Source organism: Littorina saxatilis, linkage group LG8 (assembly GCF_037325665.1).
Source record: "Littorina saxatilis isolate snail1 linkage group LG8, US_GU_Lsax_2.0, whole genome shotgun sequence".
Classification (NCBI taxonomy): Eukaryota; Metazoa; Mollusca; class Gastropoda; order Littorinimorpha; family Littorinidae; genus Littorina; species Littorina saxatilis.
The window spans coordinates 27,495,125-27,520,880 of NC_090252.1; the positions used below are offsets into that span (position 1 = coordinate 27,495,125).

Genomic DNA, 25,756 nt, shown 5'->3' on the forward strand with positions numbered 1-25,756 from the left:
TATATTGTAATATTACAATTTGTGTATCATTTTGTATGAGTGTGTGTCCGAATGAGTAGTGGTAAAACTTGTTTTGTATTTGTAAATTTGTTCAAGCCACTTAATGCCTAAATTATGTCTCTTTGAAGTGTGACATTTGTTAAATGCAATTTATAGATAAGTATTATTCATATGTAATATAGCTCATTCTCTCTGTGAGTGATAAGCATGTATTTTCACAATTCAGGCACAGAATTTTTATTTTTGTTGGTGTGAGTTTTGGGTGCGAGTTTTCAATTTAGGCGTTGTAGCTTTTATTCATCAGAGCAACCCTGATGTATACATAATTAACAATGGGGAGATAAACATTTAAAATGTTGTGAGTTTGAATATATTTGCACCACTCCTTCCCTATATAAACAGCATGAAATGAAAGGAGCATGTTGAGGTGCAGAGCCAGAGGTGAAACTAACTATGAAACTGGAAAGAACAAATATAAGCACCGCAGACAATAGTTTTGTTCCACCACTTTAAATATTGTGTTGCGATGTTATCTGGTTCAAAATAAAAAGGAGATATACTGTGTGTGTGGTGTGTGTGTGTTTGGCGTCATCTGCATGCTGCTAAACATGAACAAAATTATGCTGAAGAAAAATCAATGAACATTTTTTCATACTCGAAGAAGTACAAGAATCAGGAATTGTTAGTGTATCCATGTTTATTCAAGATACACAAGTACAGACAGGTTCTGTGTTCTTCTTCGTGGATTATGTCATAGAATAGCTTGATACGCTTGATAAGCAGGCAACAATACAGTCAAGAGCAATACATTTATGCAGAATTTGTCTTGTCTTCGTTCATTTAAAAAGAATCAAACAACCGAGACAACACCCCAAAACGGGTTTAAAAATAGATATTCAACATGGTGTGTTAATTAGATTCAGTCTTTAAACACTTGGTTAAAAAAAACTGAAAACTACACTTGTACTTTGAAATGAATAAAATAAAACAAAATATCTGCGACAGAACCATTTTCCGCTTTTTTTGGCATGAGATATAATACTGCTGCATAAAAGCAGTAGGATGTCTATAGACAAAAAGACATCGCTTCAAATAACATGATGTCCACAAGACTGACGTCACATTAAACATATCAACATTGATATTACAAGCAGTTTATCTAAAGAGAATGGACTCCAGAAGAATCCATTCACCCCAGCAGAGGGAAGCCCAATACCGCAACAACCACACATTAGCAAAAGGGGGAAGAGATTCTCTTTCCAACAGAGAATCCCAAATAAAGCAGTGACTCATAAAATACACACACACACACTGATGAACTATTCCAAAAAAAGCTGAACAACGGAAAGTTTCACAATGTCTAGCTACTTGAGCACAACTCTCTAACATTTCCTGTACTAAGATTGTTCGTACAACTGTATTCTTGTTTGTGCCAAGTCACATTTCTCCGTCTTTTCTCTACAGCGGTTAACAAAAAAAATAATGTAACAGAAAACAAAACACCAGCATTAAAAATGATCTTTAACATGTACTGGAAACAGCTACAAGTACAATGAAATAAACCAGCATCAACAGTACTTAAAACCTGCTCTGTGTGCTCTATGTGACCATCCTGTTTTAACTAAAACCAAAGCAAAACACTTAAAATAGGAATAGCAAACACAAAAAATAAGACAAAACATGAAAAACAAAATAAATAAATAAAAATTTTCGGGGAGATAAAGCAACAGAAAAAGACTGCTAGGGGGTAGCATTTCTTTAAGCAGTTAATCACAAGATACTCAAAAGTCCACACAGCAGTTACCAGACACATGTATATTGTGTGGAACACCATTGAAGAGGGTTTTATCAGCAAACAGTGACAGACACGCACATTGGGAACACCACACAACAGGTAAAATAAAAGAAGAAGAAGGAGAGAGAGAGATTTTGATTTGACGATTTAATGAACAGAGGCCGTCGGCCCATTTCATGGGGATTACAAAGGCAACAATAATGGCAAGAACAACGAAAACATAATTCGCAGGAGATAATACATTACTCCTGTCAACAAACTTACACATATTAGCAAAAATAATAATCTCTCTTTCTCTCTCTGAGACTTGTGTGTATGCGTGCTTCCAGGGTATACCTTTATTCTCCAAATGTTTCAGTGTCTTATAACTCTCATGACATGACAAAAATCTCGTCTTCAAAAGATGTACACATACATTGTGTGCACCACTGAAGTTTTCTACTATAATATGTTATGTCGCAGAGTCCTGTCTGTCTGTCTGTCCGTCTGTCTGTCTGTCTGTCTGTCTGTCGGTATTGTCGTAAGTCTGATCACCTTGCTTGTGTGAAGAACTTGGTAAATCTAAAGATATTCAAGTCAAGTCTTGTTCAAAATGAACAGAGTAAAATTAAATGTCAATCTCAATGTCATTTGAAATCATGTCAGCTAAAAAGGCAAATGCTTGGATTTCTTGTCACATGGAAAAGGCGGCAAAAATGCAGACTGTTCAAACCTCATTTCTGTGGCATTGAAAACTTGATGGGACAATTGTTTGTGCTGGCTGCTTTCTGCTCTCCTTCAAATTCACAAATTCAAAGTCAAAAATCTACAGACCTGTTTACCCTAAACCCGAGGCAAGATTACTTTCCCAAAAAGTTGAGTGTATTTTTCAAAAAGTTGGTGTACTTTGCAAGCAAAGCCATATGGGGTAGGGAAAATGTACGCGTGGGTGCAAACGTGTTTGAGTAAGAATAGCATGTCTTGTGAACACCTTCAGCATTTAACTCCTTCCAATACAACAGGAATAAAGCAATTTTATTTACCTGTCAGTTTATAGCATTATAACCAGTGTCTTCCAAACAGATTGATAATGAAAAGATGAAGTGCGTGAAATAACATCTGCGGTTGACAGTGGCAAGTTCATTTTTACAATCATCTCAGAAAACATTGCTTCAGCGCGGACTACAGCCTTTTCTTCTGGCAGGATTAGCTTTGCGGGAATGAACTTCATAATTCCTTAGCAGCTTTCAGCGGATTTCTTTGCAGCAACCTTGTCCAGGTGAGTTTTAGAACTGCAGTGTCGTTCGATGTCATATTTCCCAGCATGGGCAACGGAGAAATCTGATTTACAATACTTGCAGTGTGCATGACTTTTTCCCATAGTAGACTCCACAATTCCTGGCTCTTTCTTATATTTCTCCAAGAAAATCTGCTGCTTCTGCTGTTTAGACTTGGTACAGTCATCCGAAACTGGCATATTTTTCCGCTTCATTTTGCCACGATTGTCCAGACGATCGCACGTGCCAACAACTGAACAAGGTTTCCACAGCTAAAGACTCGCTGTCATGGTTATCTCCCTTTGACCGAAACCGGTATCATTCCGTAATCAGCACACCAACACTGGAAAACGTATTCTAGACTTTTTCTTAGGAGTATTTTATGCGTGTGTCGCGTATTTGCGTACCGATAATAATTTGGCGTACAAAATACGCCCAAATCGTACTGGTAAACAGGTCTGAATCTAATTTTTGCACACTGTCACCTCAGGTAAGGTGCTCCACAATTTAGATTGGTTCTTCAATTTCATCCACAACTTTTGGTGCTCCGAATCTCAGCTGACAGAATCACTTCAGAGTTGGAAAATCGTCCAAAAGTGGAGTATATGTTCGACATTTGGGGCAGGTGGCTGATTGCTTGAACCAAGTCCGAATACACTGCAACAAAGACACATAAAATACTCATAGTGAGACACATTGAAAAGCAATTGCAAAGAAAGTAGGTGTGAGGGTTGTGCTTAAAAGCAGGGCCTAGCATTGGAAAAAGTGAGTTCAGCTTACAAAGGCGGGGGGGGGGGGGGGGGGGGGGGAGGGGGTGGGTGGGTCTGGGGGCCGCAGGAGGCCCGAATTTGAAAAATTTTTGGAGATTTTTTACCTAAAATGACACCCCCCCCAAGAAGATTGAGCAACTAAATTATGCCTTCACCAACAAGCAAAACACAGACAGAAAACAAGAAAACTGACAATCTTGTGTTATTTGGCCTAAAAGTGCCATTCCCACTTCCAGGAATACCTGGATTCTTTGTCACTGAATGGCTGACCACGTTCAACAATGTCGCTTCGAGACATTATTTCAAGTTTAGAGCCACAAAACACCGGCACAAAGCATGCTCGCGCGATGCCAGAGCAAAGAAACTACAATGACAGTGTTTGGCCAGAGGAAGTGCGTGCTCAAGCAAACTGTCAAACCGATTGAGAATTGAACCGAACGGCGCACAAAACGAAAGCTGGGACCGTTTGGGAATAACAGGTTTTTGCATTTCGGCGTACACCAAATCGAGTTCCACGTACTGGAGATGTTATTTCGGCGTAAAGTACGCCGAACGGCTTACAATGCTAGGCCCTGTTAAAAGGGAAAGAAAGAAAGAAAGAAAGAGTACAAGAAATAGAGAGGCATATGCATGTTGTGTGACCACCTGAGCATGTACAAGCAACTACTAATACAAACACCCTAATGCAGGTTATTTTTTGCATGTGTGTATGTAAGTACTTGGAGAGGGAGGGAGAGAGAGAGAGAGAGAGAGAGAGAGAGAGAGAGAGAGAGAGAGAGAGAGAGAGAGAGAGAGAGATTTTTTAAAATTTTTGTGTATGATTGATTATTTAATAATCTATCCCAATAATCCATTTGTTTGTATTTGTGTGAGCGTGTTCGGAGTGCTTTATCTCTACTATTTTTCTGTGTCATTATTCATCAAAATAATCCTTTTCTTTGTAAATGATTTTATCCTACATACGTGAGAGAGACACTCGTGAGATAATAATCGTTCAAAACACACGTGTGTATATCATGTAAATGAGGTCATGTCAAGCAAGTCTGGCAGGGACCTGTTTTTCCACTGCTTATGATGCCAAAGTCACCAAGACAAACGTCATTATAGAAAAAAAAATTGCGCTCGCTAATTACCCTCGATGAATTTTTAGAACACGTCACGCCACACTTTCAGAGTGACGTTTCTTTGCTTTGACGTAATAGATTGCACGAGGCTTTAGAAGAGATCGAGGTTCCAAAACAAGCGTCTTCAATTTAACTGCCTTGACTGCAGGACATTTTTAGTAAAATACACTTAAGTACAGTATGTAGGATAAACAGAATACTACATGGCTTGCTGTTTCGTACCAGATTTACACTCGTTGCTTTTTCAAATAGTGAACAGCTCGCTTTCGCTCGCAGTTCACTATTTAAAAAAACAACTCGTGTAAATCTGGTACGACACAGCAAACCATGTAGTATTCTCTATGTGTGCGTGTTTGTGTGTTTATTTTCTTACCACCTCAGAACGAAATCAACCATGCGTCCTTCTTACCAAATGCTCTTGTGGTAAGTTGTAATTCCAACAAACACGTACCTGATCGTGATAGCGATGCATACACTCGAGTGTGAGGATGGGTGCGGCGGTCAACTCTTCGTGACAGATGGCACAGGGGTCTTCCTCCTCCACGAAGCGATCGCCAGCGAAGGGCTCTATGCCCTCCACGCTCCACGCCGCGCTCAGGCCTGGCGGCGGGGCCACACGTCTCCATTCACTGCTGTTGCTGTTGTTGGAGTTTAAATTGCCCACCTGGGAATCATAAATTCAAATTGAAAGGTAAGGTATACTTTCAGTGGGTAGCAGGCTGAACTGAAACAATTCAAAAACACTCACCCAACAAACCAAACATAGACACAATGCTTTCAACTGCTTCAAACAATGTTGCAATTTTTGTCCACTTCATGCCAAGTTTGTTCTCTTTCTCTCTTTTCTGAACTTTTCCCACGACCTCTTAGTTGAAACAATATAAATCACAAAGTCCCTTAATATGAGCTCAAAGGAACCGACTTCCTCTAATCAAAAGCAGCTATGTAGTTTACTACACGTTTATCCTCTTCAAAAGCAGCTCTCGTCGGCAAGCTCCTCCCTACTTTAAACTAAGCCACATGATCAGACAGTCTGAGGGTCATGAAGACAGAGAGACAGGCAGTCAGAAAGACATCAAGACAGAGCTATGTAGTTTGTTGCACTTTGTCTTTTCCCAAACCAGCCCTTGTCAGCAAGCCCGTTCCTACATTAAACTTAGCAACACAATCAGACAGTGAGAGGGCCATGAAGACAGACATCAAGACAAACAGCAAGACAGAAAATGACAGAGAGACATCAAGACAGAGACACAAAGTCACAGAGAGAGGGTGGTGAAGACTCACAGGGGCCCCTTGAGGCTTAAAGCCGCGAGCGATGAGCATGCGCGTGACATGGGTGATGATGAACTCCAGGTCCAGTCCCGTCAAGCTGCCGTTGTGGGCCTGACGCAGCTCTTGTATCGCACGCTGAAAGTGCTCCCTGTCAACAGTACATTAAAGTATACAACACCAAGACAGGTATGGTATAGTGGTGGGCCTGACGCAGCTCTTGTATCGCACGCTGAAAGTGCTCCCTGTCAACAGTACATTAAAGTATACAACACCAAGATATGTATGGTATAGTGCTGGGCGGTCTTACTGGTCACTTTTTCACTACTGCTGTCACTAAGTCACTGAAATCAACTTCTTTTCCTAGTTTCCCGCTTGTTATTTCTGTAAAAGACAATCATATATTGTGGCTTGTGGCATGACTTCTTAAAAGCTATTTTAATTATTTATGGCAGCAGCTTCAACTTTGGAAAAGAATCAACGCGAGTTGTCTTGCTTTGCTAAATATCAAATCTCCAGAAAGTTCCCCCTCTCAAGAAAAGATTAAAACTGACAGAAAAATGGCATTAACTTTGGTTGAAACACAAAAGAAAACACAACAGGAACCAGTATTTCAGTATTTATTTACCACACAGTGGAACATGTACTCCCCTTAAAGACATTCAAATTCAGAGAAAATCAAGTATTAAAAAGGAGGGAGTCTTAAAATGGGGGTCATTCTACAGAGGTTATGAATGAAATAAAATGTGAGAATACAGGGCCCCAAAAGGGAGGGGGTCTTAAATTGGGGGTCTTAAAATGGGGGTTGCTACATATTTAGTCAGCTCTTGATAGCTGATTTCTTCACCATTTCACATGACGTCACGTTCAAAGACGACAAGGGCAATGAACATCTGACGACACAAGTATTTCCCATTCTATTGCACTCCCACTGTAAAGCCTGTCCTTAACTGAGTCAAGTCGACGGATACTTCGCCAAGCTGGCCGCACGAAGCTTTAGCACCCAGTTTTCGGTAAAAAGACTTTGCACAGTCTTCGAGAAGTTGACTTCGGGCGCTTGCAACCCATACCCCTTACCTGTCACAGTGAGGAAAGCTTTTCTGCAGCACCATGACCATCTTGTCGAAGCTGGTGGCGGGGCGAGGGGTGCCAATTGGCCGCATGCTCACACTGCCCACCGGCCTGAGAGGGGGAGGGGTGCCCGACAGCAAGGCCGGTCTGTGGGTGGGAAGGGGGGAGGCGGAGAGTGGGGGTGTCAGAGGCCTGGGTTGTGAAGCGATGCCTATGCCGGTGCCGATGGGACGAAGCGGGGGTGGTGCTGGTTCTGCCGGTGTCGCCAGCAGTGGTATGGAGATCAGAGGCTGAGTACCTGCTGGACAAAGGGTGTTGTTAGTGACACAGAGACGGAGGAGATGAGAAATGTGCACAGTGGAACCGCCCCTTGTAAGACCTTACTTGTTCACACTTTCTGTCCATAACTGTACATTTACTTCATTTTAAGACTCCGCCCTTTCTAAGACCTGATTTTCTCAGATTTGTGGAGGTCTTAAAAGGGGGGTTCCACTGTACTACGTGTGTGATATTTAAAGTGACAGCACAAATTCCTCTTCCACTGCTACGAAGCATCAAAAAAAGCTTCATTTATGTTCTTTTATAGTAATATTTTTTACTTCATACAATTAAGAGTTTGGCATGTTTTGTTTTGGAAAATAATGCTTGAACATTATTCTTATGTTCTGGATCAGCTGACTGTGTCTGATGTCAAAAGAGTGCTGCCTGAATAACAGTCGCTGAAACTCTGGACACAATTTTTCTCAAACCAAAACCAAGTATTATGAAGGAAAGTACACAAATCTTCATTTGAGCATGAAACATGAAATAATGTTCTGTGGATGTAGGCAACTATTAAAATACTAGAGGCGAAGGAGAGTGCTGTCTCTTCAAATGATCACGAAAACCAAACAACTAGCGCTAATTTGTTGCCGCTTTGCCTCCTCTGCTTGCCGACAGACAAATAACATAGAACAAAAATAAACAAAGCTGCGAGAAGCAGATTATTTCTTCATATCTAACTTAAAGCTACAAAAAACAATAACCATGTAGTCCTTTGATGAAGCACATTCAAACTGCTTTTAAATCACTAAAAAAACTAATCACCACAACATCATAATGCTGCTGTTTGAAATAAAGAACTTTTGGCACTCCAATGCCATGTCAATATGGAAGTGTGAGTATCAAGAGCAAAATGCAAAAAAAAAACCATAAAAAAAGAGTGAGGCACAAACTGGGTAAAATAGGACGAAGAGGGGGAGGGGTGACCCTGGCTGCTTCCGCTGGTTTCTGCAACAGGGGCCTGGCTGCTGGCACTGACGGGGCATCTGGCAAGGGAGAGAATGGTCACAAGCCTCGTGGTTAAGTGATCAACAGTACCAGCCAAACTCACACAAGCAGTGCAAATGAACATACTCACTCAATCGCCCAGTTGAAGGCCAATGTTCTGTATACTGTCTCTTTAATCTTTTAAAATTAAAAAAAAAAAAATCTAATTTTCAAACCTGAATACCTGCATTGAAGCATGGGTCCATGGGACACATTTTGTTTGTCTTTTTTTAACTAGATACTCAACCTAAAATCAAAGCAATTGAGTTTAATAAAACAGAACTATAGATGTCAAAGAATCTATCAAAGCCTGGATGGATCTATAATGGTTTAAACAGAAAACACTAAATCTCTTCTTCCAACCCTACTCTACTCCCCCGATGATTGCAAGAGAAAAAACAAACAGAATTTAAGGTGAATAAAAATACCTTCTCCAAAACTACAACTGAAATCAACAAAACAAATCAAGACAACAAACAAACAAAAAACATCACCCCCTTCCCCCCCTCCAAACAAAAAACATCACCCCCTTCCCCCCCTCCAAACAAAAAACATCACCCCCTTCCCCCCCTCCAAACAAAAAACATCACCCCCTTCCCCCCTCCAAACAAAAAACATCCCCCCTTCCCCCCTCCTAACAAAAAACATCACCCCCTTCCCCCCCTCCAAACAAAAAACATCACCCCCTTCCCCCCTCCAAACAAAAAACATCACCCCCTTCCCCCCCTCCAAACAAAAAACATCACCCCCTTCCCCCCCTCCAAACAAAAAACATCACCCCCTTCCCCCCTCCTAACAAAAAACATCACCCCCTTCCCCCCCTCCAAACAAAAAACATCACCCCTTCCCCCATCCTGAACTCAGGTCAAAATGAGTTCGGTTCATTCTCTCCCTGACAGGATGCCTTGAGAAAATTGTCTGGCAAGGAACCAATTTTTTTTTTTTTACATATTTAGAGCTTTTATTGATATAGACAGATTCGCGTTCGTCGATAATGATTTTTCATGGTGTTGTGTAATTTTTAAATTACAAAGGAATTGATTTGTAAGACAGTTTCAAGGGAGCTATTTTTCGCGGCTGTATTTACTGTGCAAACAACTCTAAATATGGCAAAAGTGTCACGGGATAATCAACCGTTTGGTTTCGGCGTTCGCTGAAGCAGACGATTTTTTCTGTAGTGATGCAACCATATATTACGGTCTCCTTCCGGCAGCAGTCCCAAAATTTCGACTTGTTTTGACCTTAGAACGATGTCTTTATCATAACTGTGAAGAACAGAACGGAAATCACTGTCGAAGTTGGCCAATCTGCAATCATTTTCGTCTCGCGAACACTGATCTCAAATTTAGATCAGCGCTCGCGAAAAACATATGGGAGATAACTCTGTATTCCTAGTTTTGATAGATTTGCGTAGGACTGTCGCGTCCAGTCAGGGAGAAAATGAGCTGAACTCATTTTGACCTGAGTTCAGGATGCCCCTTCCCCCCCTCCAAACAAAAAACATCACCCCCTTCCCCCCCTCCAAACAATAAAAACAACAAAAAAAGGAAGAAGAAAAAGGAAGAAATATGAAAACTAATCGTGCAATCGTGTGATGATGCCATGATTGAAAGCCACAACAAACACTTGAAGCCCTTTGAACAATATGTGCACCACATCCACTCAACACTCAGGACACGTACTTGTAAAGATGGGCGGTCTGGTGAGCGGCATCCCCGGCAGACTGAGCGGCGGGCGCAGAGGGGCAGGGGGGCGCTGCGTGGAGAAACCCGGGGGTCCAGTCCCCACGGGTCTCAGCTGACCCACACTGGTTGCCATGGTGTCACAGGTGGAAGAGTCCACTGGGGGCTCGGGGGCGGGCAGGGCAGAGCGTGGGGGACTGTGGCGCTGGAGGTCTGCCACAGGCAGCTGTCCATTGTGGTTAGAACCCTGCAAACGTTAGCAATAGAAATGATGCTTACACTGCAAAATTATTCTGAGCTCTCTACGCTTTACAATGACACAATCAAATGACAACACAATAACACTCGCTGCTTTGTTATTTATTTGGTGCATTATCACTCTTAATGTATCATCAGCGTAATACATTTTGAACCAAGCTTTAAACAAAACAGCATACCTATAGAAATTCCCAATCGTGAAGAAAGCACAGAGAGACTCTCCGGCCACATGATATAGTCATTTGCTTGAGTTGGTACTGACTCGTCATTCAGTTTTGTTGAGAACAAAACTTACAATAATTCTACTCCCATTTATTTTCATTGTGATTTGAATGACTATTGGTAGCACAGGAAATACAAAGCCATTCATGTCACAAGAAAGATTAATTGGCTTACAGTATCCCATACTGATTTGAACACTTTTTTTTCTTGTAGTACAAGTTAGGCATCCAGGAATAAACCATTGCGATTAATTGAAGCCACATAACCACAAAGTATTTTAAACTGCATTGCATTGCAACAAAAACTTATCCTCAGCAAAACACTAATAGATTCATCATAAAGGAAGCCTGGGGAAGAGTTACAGCCAAATTGCAGAGTGTGGCAGTGCATTGTACGATTGCGTGCCACAACAAAAACTTTAAAACTGTTGATTTTCACTACGTTAGTAAAGAACAGTGTCACCGTCAATAAACAGATGAAACAACAAAAGGTGAAAAGTGGGCTGCATTCTGCAAGGTGTTAATGTTATCCTCAAGTCATATTCACACGCATTTAAACAGAGGAAAACTGAACGGGGACAAAGACTGTGGAAGAAAACTTGAAACAATGGACGGAACATAACATAAGGAAAACTTAAAGCACAAACGAACTTGTCTCACGGGCTTCTGTGGATGATGCATAAGACGATGAAACTGCAGATGCTAAAATACAACAAAAAAGACAGAAAATCTGTCTTTAAAAAGGAGAAGAAAGAAAGGCCCGCAAAAATGAATAAAATGTGGAAATAAAAATCTCTCGAAGTCAAACTCAAAGGCTATGAAAGTTACCATGAAAGTTATGTGCCGTTAAAGTGTAAACTTGGCCAACAAATATTTGTACAGTAGTCCCTTCCATTTCCGGCCCTTTCGTGGGCGTGAACCTGCCCGGAGCGGCCAGCTTTCCCATGACTAATGAGTTTTCCTTCTATAATTGACTCTTAATGGCCGTTAACCTGTCTGACGCGGTCAACGGTCACTGATTTTTGCCCTAAGGTGCCCCTCTTAGTCGACAGGAGCGGCCACTTAACGGCCACTTGTCACTCTCGCGGGCGAGCGCCTGTGGCTCTCCCCGCCCACCCACCTGCTATCTGGCCGTTAGAAATCAGCACCTGTCCACTTTCTATAACTGTTAACACATGTATCGCCTGTTAATAAAGCTGACGAGTCAAACTCAAGATTGTTTTTGTTTACATTGGAGTGTGAGCGATCGCTGCGTGTTTGTGTTTGTTTGTTTCGTACGTGTGCGAATGAGGTGTGAATGAAGACGTGAGTGATTGTTGAGTGATTATTGACAGACGGCAGACGGCACACCACGAGCAGACGACATGAATACTTACGCATGCGCAAACTGTAAATACAGACATGCGCATACATGTACATTTACGGCAGTCACTTCCGGATCGATCACAGCTGATGTGAGTTTGAAACACTTGTTTATCTGACACTCAAATACATATATAATAATCCAAACAACACACATAGAAACATACGAAACAATAGCTTAGCCAGGACGATTGAGTTAAACACGCAAATAATTAAGATGTATAAACGAAAGCAAAACTAACAGAGACAATGAATCGGCGGCTCGTGGATGATCGCTTTCTTTTCTTCATGAAAACTTGATCGTGTTTTGGGTTTTTTTTTGGAGGAGGAGGGGGCCTGTAATGAACGGCCACCTGATATTTGCGGTCACCTTTGCAATGACTAATGGGTGACCGGATATGGCAGGTACTACTGTACCATATTTTGAATTTTGAATGTTCGAATTCTCATGCCGGTTTATTTTGGTTTTCTTGTGTCGTACCAGTATATTGTACTGGCATACCAAAATTTTAGCACGAGGGTCTGGATATCTGGATAGGTAATTTTCTATCAATGCAATGAAGCCATACATATAGCACCACACTGCTAACTTCATGTTTCTTTCTTTTGTAAAATGAGGCAATCTTTTATTAACACATGCCTTCATTCCCATCAACGCCCCACACAAGCTACAAGAGCATACAAGAGACTTGAGCACAAAGCTGATGGAAGGAAAGTGCAACATGACAAGCCCTTAGCACACACCATCACAAGCCCTTAGCACACACCATCACAGCAGAACCACCTATATCAACACACATAAGACTTGAAAGAGCACACAAGTCACAACACAATAGATTTGAGCACAAAGCAGAAAGTGCAACATGACAAGCCCTTAGCCCACACCATCACAGCCACAACACACATCAACACACACAACGCCTAGACGTGCACACACCACACTCCAGCACAAAGCAGAAAGTGCAACATGACAAGCCCTTAGCCCACACCATCACAGCCACAACACACATCAACACACACAACACCTACAAGAGCACACACCACACTCCAGCACAAAGGTCAAAACCACAAGCACTCCGCCCACCAATCACAGAAAAATCCAGCATCCTTACCAAACCCTCTGGAGGCCGGGGCAGTGCTGGGTAGACGTCGATGGGGGGCATGTCTGAGCGTAGCCGGCCTGCCATGATCTGCTCTTGCTGTTCCTTCAGCTGTGTCTGCAATTCACGCACCCAACTAAGTATAAGAGAGACCTATGTTTCATGCTAGGGTTTAGAGCCCCCCCCCCCCTCCAAATGTACCAGTTAGCAGACCTGCCAACCCGTGTGAAGCCTCAAGTGTAACAATGAAGAATTTTCAGAGTAGCAAATGGTGTTTAAGTGTAGCATTGTCTAAAATGTATTTGCACATCTGCATTTTTGCTATTTCGTGCAAGAATATATACATTTCTTAAAAGTTTATTTAGAAAGCAGGAACATAATTATCAATAGAGAGTGTTTGCAGTGCCACTTTTCAGTGTGAACCATGTTGTATGACCTAAAGTCCGACCATTAATGGAGTGAGAATCCAGGACTCACAAGAAAGAGGGAACTGTTGCATGCTTGTGATTATTTGTTTGAGCGTAGCAATTTTAAGTTTGGTGTTACAGCGTAGCAATTGGTCATAAATCATAGCATGCTACGCCGAAAGCGTAGCAGTTGGCAGCTATGAGTAAGTGTGTGCACACACATTCTTTCTTTCTTTATTTGGTGTTTAACGTCGTTTTCAACCACAAAGGTTATATCGCGACGGGGAAAGGGGGGAGATGGGATAGAGCCACTTGTCAATTGTTTCTTGTTCACAAAAGCACTAATCAAAAATTTGCTCCAGGGGCTTGCAACGTAGTACAATATATTACCTTACTGGGAGAATGCAAGTTTCCAGTACAGAGGACTTAACATTTCTTACATACTGCTTGACTAAAATCTTTACAAAAATTGACTATATTCTATACAAGAAACACTTAACAAGGGTAAAAGGAGAAACAAAATCCGTTAGTCGCCTCTTACGACATGCTGGGGAGCATCGGGTAAATTCTTCCCCCTAACCCGCGGGGAGTGTGCACACACATGAAGTTTGAGAGGCATTACATGTGCAACAAGAAACAATCATGGACCTGCCTCTAGGAAGATTCCAATGCAACAGCAGGGCAGAGATTGTGAGAATGTACCATTCCCGACAGGCTAACCTTCTGTTGTTGTTCGTTCAAAAGTGTTTATGTTTTCACTTTTTAAACTACAGGTTTTTGCTTCCTTTCGTTTCTTGACCACCAACCACTTTAATGTAATAAATGCCTATTGAATATTTTTCCCTCCAACCCTCTTTCATGCTATTTCTTTCTTCATTCTCTTGAGATTTGTATAGTTTACACCAAGGCGCTAAGCAAGTCGTACCATGATGTCAGTCTTCTTGGTTGTCCAGGCCTCGATGACTTGCTGAGTGTAGGCCTGGCACTCTTCCAGGTGCTTGGGCATCGGCTGGCCCGGGTTGGCATCTTGGTAACTGGAACAGCAACATTGCACACTGCACTATCACAATATCTGACCAATTCCTCAAATATCTCACCAATTCTTTTCCACTGCACCTGAACTTGATAACTTGAACTTGATAACTTGAACAGCAATATTACACACTGCACTATCAAAATATCTTACCAATTCCAATTGGCTGCGTTTTGCATTACTCACTCATCCAGCACTTAGTAGTTTTGTTTTTGACTCTGGCTTTTCACTTTAAGGGGGCACATCAAGTGAACATTTGTACAAATTGGCAAAACCATGAACATTCTATCATCTGTGTCCGAGTTACGTGGGTTATAGAAAAAAGAAAACTCCCACCATCCATCCCTTGGTATCAGAGTATGACTGCCAAAATGGCTGGGAAAAACGGCTATGCACATAAAGCCTGATCATGCCTACAAGAGTACCTGGGCCCATGAATGCAGAAGAAAAAGAAGAAGGAAAAGAAGAAGGAAAAGAAGAAGGAAAAGAAGAAGAAGAAGAAAAGACAAGTCGCGTAAGGCGAAAATACAATATTTAGTCAAGTAGCTGCCATTTTTCAGCAAGACCGTATACTCGTAGCATCGTCAGTCCACCGCTCATGGCAAAGGCAGTGAAATTGACAAGAAGAGCGGGGTAGTAGTTGCGCTAAGAAGGATAGCACGCTTTTCTGTACCTCTCTTTGTTTTAACTTTCTGAGCGTGTTTTTAATCCAAACATATCATATCTATATGTTTTTGGAATCAGGAACCGACAAGGAATAAGATGAAAGTGTTTTTAAATTGATTTGGACAATTTAATTTTGATAATAATTTTTATATATTTAATTTTCAGAGCTTGTTTTTAATCCGAATATAACATATTTATATGTTTTTGGAATCAGCAAATGATGGAGAATAAGATAAATGTAAATTTGGATCGTTTTATAATTATTTTTTTTTTTTACAATTTTCAGATTTTTAATGACCAAAGTCATTAATTAATTTTTAAGCCACCAAGCTGAAATGCAATACCGAACCCCGGGCTTCGTCGAAGATTACTTGACCAAAATTTCAACCAATTTGGTTGAAAAATGAGGGCGTGACAGTGCCGCCTCAACTTTCACGAAAAGCCGGATATGACGTCATCAAAGACATTTATCAAAAAAATGAAAAAAACGTTCGGGGATTTCATACCCAGGAACTCTCATGTCAAATTTCATAAAGATCGGTCCAGTAGTTTAGTCTGAATCTCTCTACACACACACACACACACAGACACACACACACACACAGACACACACACACACGCACGCACATACACCACGACCCTCGTTTCGATTCCCCCTCGATGTTAAAATATTTAGTCAAAACTTGACTAAATATAAACAAGAAGGGCAAAGCCCATACGACTCACATGCTTGACCTAAACCTAGCAATGACATCATACACTAAGAACTGCTTTACACATTTTTCCTACCAAAATACATGTGACCTTGACCCAAGGTCAAGGTCATCCAAGGTCATGCAACACAAAGCTGTTAATTCAAGACATAGGAAGTACAATGGTGCTTATTGGCTCTTTCTACCATGAGATATGGTCACTTTTAGTGGTTCACTACCTTATTTTGGTCACATTTCATAAGGGTCAAAGTGACCTTGACCTTGATCATATGTGACCAAATGTGTCTCATGATGAAAGCATAACATGTGCCCCACATAATTTTTAAGTTTGAAACAGTTATCTTCCATAGTTCAGGGTCAAGGTCACTTCAAAATATGTATACAATCCAACTTTGAAGAGCTCCTGTGACCTTGACCTTGAAGCAAGTTAAACCAAACTGGTATCAAAAGATGGGGCTTACTTTGCCCTATATATCATATATAGGTGAGGTATTCAATCTCAAAAACTTCAGAGAAAATGGGAAAAATGTGAAAAATAGCTGTTTTTTAGACAACATTTATGGCCGCTGCGACCTTGACCTTGAAGCAAGGTCAAGATGCTATGTATGTTTTTTGGGGCCTTGTCATCATACACCATCTTGCCAAATTTGGTACTGATAGACTGAATAGTGTCCAAGAAATATCCAACGTTAAAGTTTTCCGGACGGCCGGACGGCCGGACGGACGGACGGACGGACGGACGACTCGGGTGAGTACATAGACTCACTTTTGCTTCGCATGTGAGTCAAAAAGGAGGAGGAGGAGGGAGGAGGGAGGAGGAGGAGGAGGAGGAGAAGAAGGATACACACCAACTAAACCAATGCACCATCCTCATTAAGATGACACATGGCTGCCTAGTGGGGGAAAATACCCACACACAAGTGTACACACCTCTTAGCATTGCTCGAGGCCTGAATCCTGTACACCTCTGCTTCTTTGATCTTCCTGTCGATGTTCATCTTGAAATTCTCCATCTGTTCCCGGATCACCTGGCACTGAAACATGGAGGTTTCACTGTTTTGTAAAAAGGTGTGGCAGGTTTCATGCATCACAACAACTTTCAACATTCATATTTTACTCAAACACAAGCACGCACGAACAAACGTACGCACACACACACACAGACAAAGTACTACTCAAAGTATAACACAAATATGAAGCAAGAGAATATTCTTTCAGTAACACACAAAAATGTCAGCCAGTGATCAATCAATCAATGAGTCTTATATCGCGCATATTCCGTGGGTACAGTTCTAGGCGCTCTGCAGTGATGCCGTGTGAGATGAAATTTTATACGGCCAGTAGATTGCAGCCATTTCGGCGCATATTTACCTTTCACGGCCTATTATTCCAAGTCACACGGGTATAGGTAGACAATTATTAACTGTGCCTAAGCAATTTTGCCAGGAAAGACCCTTTTGTCAATCGTGGGATCTTTAACGTGCACACCCAATGTAGTGTACACGGGGGGAGGTTCGGACACCGAAGAGAGTCTGCACACAAAGTTGACTCTGTGAAATAAATTTCCGCCGAACCTGGGATCGAACTCAAGCTGACAGCGGCCAACTGAATACAAATCCAGCGCGCTACCAACTGAGCTATATCCCCGCCCCAATGATGACCAAAACAATCAACAGAGACCTACATACACATATTGACTCCGATGAAAAACCCAGCCCAGCATTCAGCGATAGATAAGTTACATAACTTACAACAGGAGACAAGAAAGATAAAAATTCACACATTCTGACAGAGAGTGAGATACAACCATAACCTTGCATATAACCATACAATTATATTCCGGAACACACACTGACAGACAGGTAACTTTTGTCTTTTTCTAGACCCACCTTTGTACAAAACTCCAAAAGTGAGTAAAAGAAATCATATATGTTCTGACTTCTTTACTGAGAGTTCTGGAAGGTTAGCTTTTGTGGTCACACATACACCCACGCACATTCAAATGACACACAGACACATCTGCCATGACATGGGGCAGGTCTACACACAACTGAGACCTACTTCCGCTTGCTTAGCTCTGGTTCGCTCCTTGTTCAACTGTTCATCCATGTGTGACACTTTCTGCAGCAAGCCCTGCGTCTCAATGGTACTCATTTGGCTGAAACAAAACGGTACACTCCTTAATAACCCCCCAAAACACACCCTACTATCTAAGAAACAAAGAGACGTAAACGCTCCAAACATACAACAAGAGTAAGTGAGTGTTACATGCAGAATCAGAGTTATGTCTCTAAGCACCTGAGAGAACAACAAGCATTGAAATAAACAGGCGACTTTCATCCTCAAACTAACAAACTACTAACATCACCAGCATGAAATGAAAACCAGTTTCAGTTTATGAGACACACTGCCTGTCAAAATGGTTGTGTGATGTGTCTAGTGTGTTGGCGAAGTGTTTTGTGCTTGTCACCTCTCGCTTTCAGCCCTCACCGCTGGCTAGCACCGTCCTTTTCAGGACAACGCGAAAAGAGAGCAGCTTGCGTCAGTCTCTCCTGCCAGTACATAACCTCTCCACAGCAAGCCCTTTGTAGTGCCTCCATCGTGGCGACAGGCGTGAACTGGGTACTGAAAGGCCCCAGGCTGAACTACAAGGACTCGGAGGAGGTTGGCCCCTAGACTTGTGGCATGCAGGCCCACCGGCGTGTGGATACGCCCTGGTGCCCACGAACCAACCCCCAACTATGGGTTAAATAGCCGGGCAGGACAGGCTCGTCAACCCTGGAAGGCAGCTGTCCTAGGAGAAGATCACTCCAAAATTAAAACGAGGGCAGAGGAGGCTCACTATCCCTGCAAGGAAACTCCTCTAGGAGAAAGACCACTCCAAATTTAAACCCACGTAGTCCCCCGAAGACGGAAGACATCGGCCATTAGGCGGGGAGCAGACCGGATGTCTACGCTTACTACGACAAATGATTGTGTCTAGGTCGAGAGAGAAGAGACACACTAACTTTGTTGGCAAATAAAGAAACAAACTTCCTTATGCACTAATAATACCACTGAGCTGTGTGACAAAATAAAAGTACTCACTTTTGCTGTTGCAGACTCTGTACATTTTTGTGAAGCTGTTGTTCATGCTCCTTGGCTCTGGACAAGATAATACATACAATGTTAACACGCAGATTCAGGCAGATTTCAATACTGAATATAAAAAGCCTATGAAACAAACAGAACCCCCCCCCCCCCTCCCCCCCCCCCAAAAAAAAAAGTTTGTGCTGCTGCTCCAGCGGAGTGAACATAAAGCAGCTGATAAACAACAATCTCCCACAGCCCCAAAGCATCTTCAACATCTGCTCAACCACATTAAGAAATACAAAATTGTGAATAACTGCCAAACCTGGAATACTCGGCGTCCATATTGCTCATTTGCTGCACAGCCTTGTTCAAGTCTCCCTTCAGAACATCTGCGTCTCTCTTGACCAACGCTTTCTCTTCTTTCACTGTTTTCAACTGTTGCTGTTGAGTCATTAGAAAAAGAACACAGGATAAGTGGATGATAAGTGAATCAAATTGTTGATGTTGATGTGCTCTTTGAAAAATGTGTCTTTAGTTTATAGATCTATATTGTTCGAAACGCAGCATTACATTACAACACCGTGCAATATACAACTTAAACATGTTAACAAAATCAAACCTGAAACTGCTTCCCATGGACATCACTCATTCACTGACACCAGGTGCCATCAAACTTACCAAAGTGTAGTCACAAAATAGGACAGGTGGAGGTACACACAATTGAACCAAAACATGTATGTATACACGTGCAACACATGTTAAATGTAAGCATACAACAAATACACTGCAGGAAGTGAGGAACATGTAATATATGATAACACACACACTCCTTCCAAAACTAGCCTACTTTACATTTGTTTGTTACACTCTCACACACACACTGGGAGAGACAGACAGAATCTGTCATACACACTCTCACACACACTGGGGAGAGACAGACAGAATCTGTCATACAAACTCTCTCACACACACACTGGGAAGAGACAGACAGAATCTGTCATACACACAAACACACTCTGAGGCAGACATACACTGTCAGTGTCACACAAACAGAGGCAGGCACTGTCACACACAACAGAGGCACTCTGGCACTGTCACACACAGGACCTCACATCCACGTCGGACATCGGACATATGAGGATATTTTTTCCAAATGTCCTATACATTTTTCATGCAGGAGGACAAATGTCCTATTGTTTTTGTCACAAAGTGGTCAATGTCCGATTATTCTATCATTTGATCCGGACATCGTCAGTACTTCTCAATTTACAGTAGTTTGAATGCTATGTTATCGATGTATTGCGAAGCGATGTGTAGCAGACGAAATTAGACACTTTGTGCCTCTAGTACCAAAGAGTTTCCAAGGCTCGCAACTCGGAATGCTCGAAGCCAGTTGAGAGTTGCCTCCCTTCGCGCTTTCCCCGAAAATAACAAACATGCCGCCTAAACGAAAACCGTGATCCCAGAAAAGGGACAGAAGAAATTACACTTCAAGTCCCTTCCCTCATCATCTGTCAGTAGCACGGAAACTGAGCTTCCTCCAGCCCCAGAGCAGTTAGAGCCCGATCGCCCAGGTGAGAATGTCGAACGCGATAGTCAAACATCGGAGCCGAAGAAAGACACTACCCCCTCCCTCACCCCCACTTGTAACTTCGTCTCAGTCAAGCTGGGCGACATCATTCCCGTGGATGTCGCATGACCCAGAGAGGAAACTTATGTTTTGCACCTCATGTCAGAGAAGAGAAAAAGAAAATGGACATTTTTATTAATCGCCGTTTCTCACAAGAGCTCACGGCGATTTACATATTAATTTCTGCCGTGTGAGATGGAATTTTTTACACAATATGTCACGCATTCACATCGGCCAGCAAACCTCAAGCCTATTAGGGCGAGCATTCACCTTTCACGGCCTTTATTCCAAGTCACACGGGTATTTGGTGGACATTTTTAGCTATGCCTTTTCAATTTTGCCAGGAAAGACCCTTTTGTCAATCGTGGGATCTTTTAACGTGCACACCCCAATGTAGTGTACACGAAGGGACCTCGGTTTTTCGTCTCATCCGAAAGACTAGCACTTGAACCCACCACCTAGGTTAGGAAAGGGGGGAGAAAATTGCGGCCTGACCCAGGCCTGAACACGCAACCTCTCGATTCCGAGCGCAAGTGCGTTACCACTCGGCCACCCAGTCCGCAGGGAAGTCCAACACTTTTACCGTTGGCTGTTCCAACTTTCGCAAATCGGCCCATCAAGAAACCATAGACCATGCTGTTAGTGTGCATGTGCCATCTCTCCAGAGAGACAAGGAGATAGTTGAAACCCGACAGCTGACAAAACAAGAAAAGGGGACAGCTGTGACAGTCAAAGCTGCTCACTTTTTGCCAAGAAAAGTATTTTTGTTCTTTTACCCTCGTGCCAAGAAACTAGTCAAGTTTAATTATATTTACGTTTTGTTACGGGAAAAAAATGTCCTATTGATTTGTTTTTGTTCAGGACAAATGTCCTATCACTTTTACATTGGCCAGGACATTTGTCCTATGCTACCTCTCATGGATGTGAGGCCCTGCACATACACACATAGACAGAGGCACTCTGGCACTGTCACACTGTGACACACACACATAGACAGAGGCACTCTGGCACTGTCACACACACACACATAGACAGAGGCACTCTGGCACTGTCACACACACACACATAGACAGAGGCACTCTGGCACTGTCACACACACACATAGACAGGCACTGTCACACACATAGACAGGCACTGTCACACACACACACACACAGACAGATCTAGGCACTCTGGCACTGTCACACACACACATATAGACAGGCACTGTCACACACACACATAGACAGAGGCACTCTGGCACTGTCACACACACACATAGACAGGCACTGTCACACACACACACATAGACAGAGGCACTCTGGCACTGTCACACACACACATAGACAGGCACTGTCACACACACACACAGACAGAGGCACTCTGGCACTGTCACACACACACACATAGACAGAGGCACTCTGGCACTGTCACACACACATAGACAGGTACTGTCACACACACACACACACATAGACAGAGGCACTCTGGCACTGTCACACACACACACATAGACAGGCACTGTCACACACACACACATAGACAGAGGCACTCTGGCACTGTCACACACACACACATAGACAGGCACTGTCACACACACACACACACACACATAGACAGAGGCACTCTGGCACTGTCACACACACACATAGACAGGTACTGTCACACACACACACATAGACAGAGGCACTCTGGCACTGTCACACACACACATAGACAGGCACTGTCACACACACACACATAGACAGAGGCACTCTGGCACTGTCACACACACACATAGACAGGCACTGTCACACACCCACACACACACACATAGACAGAGGCACTCTGGCACTGTCACACACACACATAGACAGGCACTGTCACACACACACACACATAGACAGAGGCACTCTGGCACTGTCACACACACACATAGACAGGCACTGTCACACACACATAGACAGAGGCACTCTGGCACCGGCACACACACATACATAGACAGAGGCAGGCACTGTCACACTCACTCACACACACACACACACACACACTGACATACCTGCGACTGCTCATACATCATGTGCAGGTGCTGCATCTGTTGGTGCATCTCCACCAGCTTTTCCTGCTGCACAAAGAACGCTGCGATATCTCGCTCCGTCATCTCCGTATTGACCTCCGCCGACCTCACGTCCACGCTCACCTGCGACCCCACCTCCATCTTTTCCACCTTGCAGGGGAGCGAGGGCTCAGTCGCTGACCAGTTGTGGTTGGGTGCGGACCAACCACTTTCAGTCGGCCACGCAGACGAGGAGAAGCTAGGGAAGGAGATGGGAGGGGGGACCGCCGAGGTCGAGGAGGCGGGTGGGGCCTTGGGGTAGAGGCTGGCGGTACAGAAAGGGGGGACGGTGACCTGTTCGTCGGGGCGGACGGAGGAGGGGAAGGTGTTTGTGGGCCAGGCGCTGCTGGTGTCTGTGGTGGAGAGTGACGGCGATCCCCATGGGTTGGATAATGTGGATGAGAATGAGAACGATGATAATCCTGTGTCTAGGGCTGACGATGAGAATGATGACGACAATGGCAATGATGATGATGATGGAATCTTCGACAGTCCTGACGAGGCAGAAACACGGCCTGAGGTCACTACATTTTCAACAATCACAGGTGCACTTACACTTCCAATGGGTGCAGCAGCATCTCTGAACGTTGCACTCAGACTTCCCACAGGAGCACTGATACTTGCATTTGGTGCAGATGTACCTACACTTTCCGCAGATGAACCAGCATCTCTCATGCCTGAGGCTGAACCCCCTCTGAGGGTCAAAGGTTTGAGAGGTTTAGGGGCACTGGAGTTGTGAGTCCTGTCTGTAGAGTCTGACAACATGTGATCATTCTGTCTAGACGACAACACAATATTGGTCACAAAACTTTCCCCTAGGCCCAGTTCTGAACTGTCCGCTTCCTCCGTCGATGAAGGTGGAAAAGAAAGCGCGGCGGGCGACCCAGTTTTACGGTACATGTCACCGTTACGAGCGGTGCTTTGCAGCACTCCAGGGGAAGAGGTGTCACGTGCGCTGAACGGTGACCCCACGTCGCGGCTGGGCGCTCCTTTGTGCGATGACACAGACGAACTGGGAGACGCTCCTCGGAACAGTGCACCAGTGGAGAGGTCGCTGGTCTGAGACAAGTCTGACCTTGAACTCCTCCTGCTGAGACCGTCCTGTGCGGAAGCCGCCTGCCGTCCTGCAGTGATGTCGTCCAGGTCGATGTAGGCGGTGCTGACCGAAGGCTGAATGTCCACCTCGTCGATCATGTCCATCTCGTTTACGTCGCAATCGTCAATGTCGTCCATGTCGCCGTTGGTGATAGGGGAGGAGGAGAAGTTGTCGAGAGAATCCACGCCGTTGTACCAGCGGTTGTTACTGGACTTGTACGAAGAGGACGACTCCTCATCCGTGTCACAGCCGTTTGTGGTTGGTTGCTCGGGTTTAGAACTCCATGATGGCTGAAACTCGGGAGCTGTTGGGTTGAGTCCTTGATCACTAATGGAAGGGGCCGGCAGAGTCATGTGTGTCTCCCGCACCCTCTGCTTAGTATGGTCGCCTAGTCTAGCACTAGCAGTCTCTGGAGGATAACTATCACAAGTCTGTGAGGTCAACAATGTGTGATTACTGTCAGAGGTCTCTTGAGGTTGCACACAAACATTGTTGCTATTGGGAGGTTTAAAAGAATCGGAGAGAGCACCGTTCATCACAGAAGACCTAGAAACAAGGGGAGGGTCGTACAACTCCTTTGCACATCTCTTAACCTTTTCAGCGTCTTCGCGCACACCCACAAAGTTGCCTATCACCGTGAACTCAGAGTTGGTCTCAAAATAGCGGCGTTTGCCTCCAAACTGTTTGATCACACGAATCACTTCCTCGGGAATATCTTCCAGTTCTTGAATCAGACGCGGACCTTCTATGTCTTGAGGCCCTGCCTCTCGCAGAAAATTGTACAGATACCTGTTGAAAGAGAAACACAAAATCTTGGTCATTGAGTGAACATGCCATTTTGTCCATACTTTCCTTCTTTTCATTGCCAGTTTAAAGTACAGTGGACCAATCACAGCCAGTATGTTGATACATGAGTCAGTAGAGCTATCATCATTTGCTTCTATTTCTGTTTGACTCCTTGCTTTGACAACAAAATCTCTTTAACCTTTAGCACTCCAGATTCCAGCCAGCATTACTTCCCCTGTAGCCACATTATTTTGCTTACCTAGCGTAAGAACAACACCCACTAACTTTCAACACTTACAACTTCTTTGAAAATGCACTAATAAGCATGAAATGTTGTGGTTGTGATGGGGCTATATTTAACATTAAAATAGTTTTGTTTGCATTAATTTTCTTAAATACAAATACAAAATGAAAAGGGGTTCCGTGGAATTTTGTGAAACTAACCAGTCTATGTCTGGTGAAACTCCTTTGATCAGGTAATCATGTTGACCATCCAACTTCCTGATCCTGGTATCTAAATAAATATATTTGTGGACCAGTGCATGTCATGGGACGATTTTTTTAATAGTTCAGTTAGCAACAACAAGCAGAGAAAAGCTTTGATCTGCACTAGATCCACAGGTCGCCATTTCCGAACACGCAAACTTTTTAAGTCTTGTCACTGGCTTGCTTTGCGCTGAATTTGAGTCAGTTTCTACGCAGTGTTTCTTCGACAAGCAAGTCAAGCATTTGCTACGCAGTCAGATTATCGGTAATGTTTGCTGGTCCTGTCATTTCACTAAACTGGACCAGCCACTGTTAGTATCCATCTGCACTTTCGTAAATTCCGTTTCGTAACCGTCACTGTCACTTGACGAACTGTCATTTTTTTTCACCGCGATACACAGTTCATTGTGAAGATCTTCCTCAGTAATTCGTTCCAATTCAGCGTACGATTTGTTGTCAAGAAACAACTCAAAAGAAAGTTTCAAAATCATCATCCTCCATCTTGCTTGTCGAAGCGCTAAAGTACTTTATCGATGCAAAAACAAAAGCAGAAAACTTCGACGAAACCGACTCAAAT

The 25,756-nt window shown here is 43.3% G+C and overlaps 1 protein-coding gene across 4 annotated transcripts in view; it reads right to left on the bottom strand.

Moving 5' to 3' along the window:
• Window positions 1-679: 679 nt before the first annotated feature.
• LOC138973192 (E3 ubiquitin-protein ligase TTC3-like) overlaps window positions 680-25,756 on the bottom strand; it is a 53,418-nt gene continuing 28,341 nt past the window's right edge. Inside the window, exons 25-38 of one of the 4 annotated variants that reach the window (XM_070345901.1) lie at window positions 22,755-24,696; window positions 19,430-19,548; window positions 19,123-19,179; window positions 18,097-18,193; window positions 16,966-17,069; window positions 14,549-14,657; window positions 13,229-13,333; window positions 11,415-11,456; window positions 10,276-10,522; window positions 8,500-8,592; window positions 7,292-7,583; window positions 6,230-6,365; window positions 5,397-5,609; window positions 680-3,708 (exon numbers count right to left, since the gene is read on the bottom strand). In XM_070345901.1, the coding sequence (XP_070202002.1) occupies window positions 3,619-3,708; window positions 5,397-5,609; window positions 6,230-6,365; window positions 7,292-7,583; window positions 8,500-8,592; window positions 10,276-10,522; window positions 11,415-11,456; window positions 13,229-13,333; window positions 14,549-14,657; window positions 16,966-17,069; window positions 18,097-18,193; window positions 19,123-19,179; window positions 19,430-19,548; window positions 22,755-24,696 (3,646 nt within the window). In that variant the 3' untranslated portion in view covers window positions 680-3,618. Of the gene's footprint in view, window positions 3,709-5,396; window positions 5,610-6,229; window positions 6,366-7,291; window positions 7,587-8,499; window positions 8,593-10,275; window positions 10,523-11,414; window positions 11,457-13,228; window positions 13,334-14,548; window positions 14,658-16,965; window positions 17,070-18,096; window positions 18,194-19,122; window positions 19,180-19,429; window positions 19,549-22,754; window positions 24,697-25,756 lie in introns of all 4 variants that reach the window. The other 3 variants (XM_070345903.1, XM_070345902.1, XM_070345904.1) reach the window with 3 other exon arrangements.